At 37.7% G+C, this 6,527-nt stretch overlaps 1 protein-coding gene across 1 annotated transcript in view; it reads right to left on the bottom strand.

Moving 5' to 3' along the window:
* Positions 1 to 934: 934 nt before the first annotated feature.
* LOC105534661 (netrin receptor DCC) overlaps positions 935 to 6,527 on the bottom strand; it is a 389,147-nt gene continuing 383,554 nt past the window's right edge. The window contains exon 22 of the mRNA XM_011973437.1: positions 935 to 6,291. Within this exon, the coding sequence (XP_011828827.1) occupies positions 6,202 to 6,291 (90 nt within the window). The 3' untranslated portion in view covers positions 935 to 6,201. The remainder of the gene's footprint in view (positions 6,292 to 6,527) is intronic.

The following is a 6,527-nucleotide window of genomic DNA, read 5'->3' as shown; positions in this document are numbered from 1 at the left end:
AGAGAAGGGAGGCAATCCAAGCAAGGGTACACTATTACAGTGCACTATCGTGAAGAAATAGGCCCATAGTCACTTTGGCTCAACCCTACAGGGGTACTCTGGAGATAAAATTGGGTTACAATTCAAAATTGTTGTCATCAGGGCAAAGGGGGTACTATTTGAAAGGGGGTACTATTTGAAAGGTCTAATCAGACATTTCCAGTTCTCCCATGCATGTAGGCAAAGACAGGTTCTAGCAGTCTGGGGAAACTCTCTAAAGAGACATGGTATGGACTGGAGTGAAAGCACACTGGGAGTGTACATGAAAATGGCATAAGGGTCTATTTGCTTTAAAATAATAACTTACTGAGAATTGTTATTATAACTTACTTGAGGATGAGGCAGAGAACTGATAGCTCCTACCACAGCTTTTAATAAAAGGTAATATTTATGCTATGGTTTTGATATCTGACTCCTCCAGATTTCATGGTGAAATTTGATCCCCAGTGTTGAAGGTGGGGCCTAATGGGAGGGCTCTGGGTCGTGGAGGTAAATTCCTCATGAATGGCATGGTGCAGTCCACATGGTAATGAGTTAGTTCTTATTCTATTAGTTCCAAAGGGAACTGGTTGCTTAAAAGAGTCTGGCACCTCCTGCTTCTCTCTCTTGCTTCCTCTCTTGCCATGCAATCTCTGCACATGTGGATTTCCCTTTCCTTTCCACCATAAGTGAAAGCCTCTTGAGGCCTCACCAGGAACAGATGCTGGCACCATGCTTCTTGTACAGGCTGCAGAACCATGAGCTAATTAAACCTCTTCTCTTTATTAAGTTACTCAGCTCAGGTATTCCTTTACAGCAACACCAATGGACTAAGAGAATGAATCCTAAGGATACAGACAGGCAAGGTTGTGGTTGTGTGTGTGGTACAGCATTTACTATAAATAACATGAAGAAAGAACTTTGTATCAAAACTTTATTTATTAAACAAAAAATGCACCATTGGAATAACATTTCTATAAAAAATGAATATGAGACTGTTCTACAGTGATTACAAAACCCCCTTTTCCTTGTGTAGTAGTATACAAGATCATGTGTAGAAACAGTCATTGTTTTAAACTGTAAGCAAGTTTCCTTTCTCGTAGAACAAGATTTACACTTAAATATTGCAATCACTAGTCTAATTTGGTTAACAATGCTAGAATTTGACAGTTTAAAGAAACTTTTTGTAGGCTCAAAATACCTTTTTGTTAAAAAAGGTGTTTTGCAACAACAAAAAATTTCTTTTCTCACTAAGGCTAGTTAAAGCTGTAGTATACCCATTTCTACCAAATAAACTTATCACTAGCATACTAACAATCTGTTTGAGTTGCAAAGCCCTTTGAATGAGTAGCACTGATCTGCAAAATGCTTTCAGAATTATTTAGGTTTGGTGTTATCTTCTTTGAATGACCCTAAAAAGGGAGAAGGTGGTGATGATGGAACTTCAGTGAAGGCTTTGCCTGGACTAGACATCTCTTCATACTCAGCAATGGACAATTCATTTCCAAAGTGGTCCCTCTGAGATATGGAACACCACAGCTTTAACAGCCGTATCTAGATCCCAACCAGATCTCCCCTTTTATCATAAATTATCCAAAAAGAAGCCACTCTAAATAATAAATTAAATATTACTTATAAAAAGTACATCCCATACCCACCCACCCTTCCCCCAAACAAGCTGACAATTCACAAAGTTCAGAATTGTCAGATTTACCCTACAATAATAAAAAACAGCATTTCTCCTCCTCTCCAACATTCCTTTCTTGCATCTGAAAACACACGTTCGGCACACAGTGAGATCCCTTGGCCCATGCCTCTGTGTTTATTAAATCTTGCAGAGTTTTGCTCTTGCTCTTCTACCAACAAAAATCATAGGATGACAATGTATAAAGGCTCTCTAGTGAGAGCAAGAGAAAAAAGTCCTTCAGAGAGTGCAACTGGAAGTCTGCCAGGTGAACGTTTGCAATAGTGGCAACAAAGACTCCAGATCAGTAGTAATATTCATTTGCTGATATGGGTGTGGTATTTTGTCTTTTACATAACCTTACTGACCAGGAAATAGGCATTTTTTTTTTTCCCCAAATCGATTCTTTTTGGCAACAGGTATTTGGATAGCAAGATACATTGAGGCATGGGTACACATATTTTGCATTGGAATGGAGTATCATACAAAACACCTATCTATGATTTTCCAAAGTATTCAATTTAATTTTAAACACTGGACTCAAAAGCTTTTCTATACAATACTAAAGTGATTTCTGAAAGTCACCAGAGAAATGCAAATTATGGGTAAAATGTTGCTTTGAATGTGATTTACAAAAAGAGAGAGGGTATAGACTTGAGTGTATGACAACTTCTGCATCTCCAGGAAGTTGTGGGCTCTGTATTGTAAATAGTTATGAGCAGGCTAGGATAGTAACCTCTGGCCTACAGGACTGCCTGTGGTTGCATGAAGTAAACTGAGTGAAAGGGAAGGTAACCCTGCTCCACATCTATTTTAAAGTTCAGATGATTTTGTTTTCTTTAAACACATCTGAAATTAGACAATTTTTCCATTTTTCCTATTTTCATTGACTAGAAATGGACATTCCAAAACCATAAGAATTCTGGGACACAATTTTATCTAAAATGGTAAGATGTTATCTTTAGAGGTAACCTTTGGTTGTAATTACAGTCCAGCTGCTGTATCTGAGATACCATATTACATTTGGAGACAACCATAAGATGATTATTTAAACAAAGTCAACAGAAGTACCCAAAGGGTGGATAAGTATCAGCAATCATCTTCAAGCACAGACACCAACAGCTTCCAGAAATACCTGTACTTAAGAGATTCTTTATTGGAAAAGCCAATAAGTGCCAAACTTTTTAGTTTCAGAATGTTGTCTGAAACATCACACTAGCACAGGATGGCTCTCCTTGTGTAGCTGGAACCAAGGCAGGAGACTGAACATACACACCTAATTTTGAATAATCCTTATTTTGAAGAAACTAAGAATATACTCAACAGGAATCCTTAATAAATCTCCACTTACATCACTGACTTGGTATTTTTTTCAGATTGTTCAATTGAGTATGCATTTTATAATTCCCAAATGTAAAGTTTCATTATTTAAATATTCTCGAAGCTTGTATGTCTGTTATTCGAAGAGGCAAGTATGACTGGTTTCTTATTGGCTATAATTCAGTATGAAACATTTAACTTTTTGCTAGAGCATAATCCAAATATTCTTTATACATTTGAACTATCCAAATTTTTCTAAGTTTCACAAATGCAGAAATTTCTGCAGAGGAAAGAAAATAGCTTTCTTATCAGGGTGAAATATAAAGAAAAATACCATTTTTTTTTTTTTAAAGAAGAGGATCTTGCCTGACATTTCAGCACATTACAGGGCAGACCAGAGAATGCTCTGTCAAATATGATTTTCTTCTTTTTCAGGGAGAAATGAGTTCTGGTGGTAGAGCTGCTGGTTGGCTGTCAGGTATCACCTAATGGGAATCAGATTTATGAGCATAAAGAGTCCTGGATACCATGAACTAGACTCAGTGGGAGGAAGTCAGAGGCTAGTTTGCAGTATTCACAGGTTTCTTCTTGTCAAGAGATCAGTAGACTGGGAAATTGATAAGTTACCTGAAAACTTGGGCAGGAAATTGTATATATATGAATCATTTGAGGGTAAAGGGAACAGAGTTATACAAAAGTTGTGGTGACATCATTGTATATTAATACTACCAGGTAAATGATACTGCAGTTTTTTGAGGATGTTTAAATTGATTGTATTATAGATTAAATGCATGGTGCTATTATTGGCATTGCCAGTTACTAAGATAAACCATTGTATTTATTTAATGAAGAAAGTTTCAAGAGCATGCAGCAGAAATATAACTTCCACTGAAGACAAATAACATATATTTTAAATGGATTTTTAAAAATTTTATTTCCTAAATAATTATTTTTGACTAGAAGGATCTAGAAATTTGTGAAAATGATAGGTTTTTTTTTTTAATTGATCAACTATATTCTACATATTGAAGGTGTGACTCAATCCCTAAAATCTGAGATGTGCAACCTATTCCAAGCTGAGCACTCAGGATTACCCTCATGGGGGTCAAGTACCTAAAGAGAATGTTCCATGTTTGCTAGAATTAGAAAGGGGAGGTAGTAATTCTTAGGGCCTAGAGAAAGTTGGGCTAGCCCAATGGATATTTTCTTTTTTGAAGTAATGGATTATTTCTGAATCATTCAATATTATATTAGGAAACACTTTATTCCAGGTCAGTAGAAGGTTGTCTAACTAAGTGCCCAGATGTTAAATAAGAGTAATCTGTCCCATAGAATAACATCACATAGCTCTTCAGAAAGACTTCCAGAAAATCTGAGTAAATTGAATGAGCACTCTTGTTGAAGGAACAAATTCGCAAATGGACCGGACTTTCTAATGAACCATTTGAACAGCCCTCTCTTTGACATCAGATTTTCTTCCCGACATAAAACTGTAAAAAAATAATCTGAATTATTACTTCTGTTACAGTGCCATTTTGCTCAAAATATTTTATTCAGGGATTCATATATAATTACCCACCTAATAAAAGGAGCTATTAGGTTGTAAAGATTCTATCCCTTCCATGCTCTTTTAAAATTATGATCTACTCAAGCTTGAAATCAAAGGTAGAGCTGAAAGGAATAATTAAGCTGAAACTCTCCCATTGGGTTTTCAAGTCACCTAACTGATAAATATGCAAACTAGCTCCCTTTTGGCCATTCAGCTACATAAACAGGGATTAACTACAAATGCAGCTGAAAATTCAGAAACTAAAAGGCTGCACACAAAATGTTCTTAATTTTAGCTAGTTCCAAGCTGTAGATAAACATGGCAATAGAAGTTTAAAACCGTAGTCCACAGTTTAAGATGCTGCTTTGAAAAGTATCTGCTGGATTTATGCGTCAGAAGTGTCAGGTGGCACCTACCCCTCTGCTTTCTCCTGACTCTGACACAGGTGTGGTGTAAAAGATTTCCTTAAAAAAAGGGTCTGGTGGCCAATGCTTCCCAACACTGACCCTGTCTGTAGGCAGAGTTGGCATTCTTTAAGAGAAGGTACTGTTAGAAGTTACCTTTTATATTCCTTCTCTTCCTCGGGGCCTGCTCTCAGGGAATATGCCATTTCTATGGGAGTAGAAGACAGGCGACATTGGCCAGTGCACCATATGACATGTTGAGCTGGCCATTTCACCCAATGCTAGTTGCCAAGGAGAACTCAGGGAGGGATGGGGTGAAGGGGTGGGGGCATTCTTCTGGCCAAACTCCTAAGGAAGATGGCCTTGGTGAAGCTTTGAAATTGCATCACAGTGTGGCATGGCACAAAAGCCACCCAAATTGAAAAGTGTCCTATTACAAGCTTAAGCATATAATTACCATGTGTCTGAGAAGACTGTATATTATGTCCTCTTTCCAGAAATGTACTGCTGCTGGCAGAATGCCACTAGTTGCAGATTTTTATGTTCCTGGACTCCAAACATACATATTAACCAAGGGTGGATTTACAAATACTTGCCAAAATAGGTGAATTTTTAGCCCCTCACTAATATCCACCACTTATGCAAGATGAGTGACTGAGTTACAAACATAAGCATTCTCTGCCTTTTGTTTGTTTACTCTTTACTTTTTGTGCTGTAAGGAAAACATCCAATCCTTTGGTGCTATGGCATGAGAGATTCCCATGGGTGCTTTGTATGTTAAAGTTGAAAACAAAATAGTGAGCTTGCACTGGTTTGCCATGGCATGGTACAGGCTTAAATAATGCACTTGCATTTTGTAAGACTAGACCTACACATTAAACAACAGGCCTTGACAAAGGAAAACATAGGCATTAGTTATGACAGTGTGGTCACTGCAGTGGCAAAGGCCCAGGACTATTCTAGCAGCTTAAACTTTGACGTTGCAGTGAAAATGCATCTTTGCTTTTGTTTAGGGACCTCATAGTCATCATTTGACAATTCCTGATGCCTATGAAAGAAGGAATGCTTATTCCTTCTGAACTGCTTTAGGATCTTCCTTAATTGAGTGGTCCTGATGGGTGACCTGTACACTGGTTAGAGTTCTTGGACACAGGTGTGCTGTTTATGGGTAATTGGTATGCTGCAAAGTTCCTGGAAAATTCACCTCATCCATTCAGAAATACATGTTAAAAGGCTGAGCCTGTGATGGCATTAAGCTGCTTCATGAGTCCTTCCAAACTTGCCATTTGTTCACTCAGATCATCCTGTTCATACACCTATAAAGAGAATGAGAGCCAAGAGTTACTACCAAATATACATCTATTTCATAGGCTATTCTGAGCCTCCTGTGACATGTTTAGTGCCTATGATGGGGTCTGGCATATGGTGGATATTCAATACATCAGTTCCTGTTTCTCTTACTAGATGACCCATCAAGATATGAACAGAGAAGAATCAGACAGGTACACTCGCTGTTCAGCAATATTCTATCTTCTGCAGCCTCTGCTGCTGA

The sequence above is a fragment of the Mandrillus leucophaeus genome, unplaced genomic scaffold (assembly GCF_000951045.1).
Source record: "Mandrillus leucophaeus isolate KB7577 unplaced genomic scaffold, Mleu.le_1.0 Scaffold1375, whole genome shotgun sequence".
Lineage (NCBI taxonomy): Eukaryota > Metazoa > Chordata > Mammalia > Primates > Cercopithecidae > Mandrillus > Mandrillus leucophaeus.
Note: the sequence above shows the minus strand (reverse complement) of the source record. Positions and strands in the feature narration are given on the sequence as shown.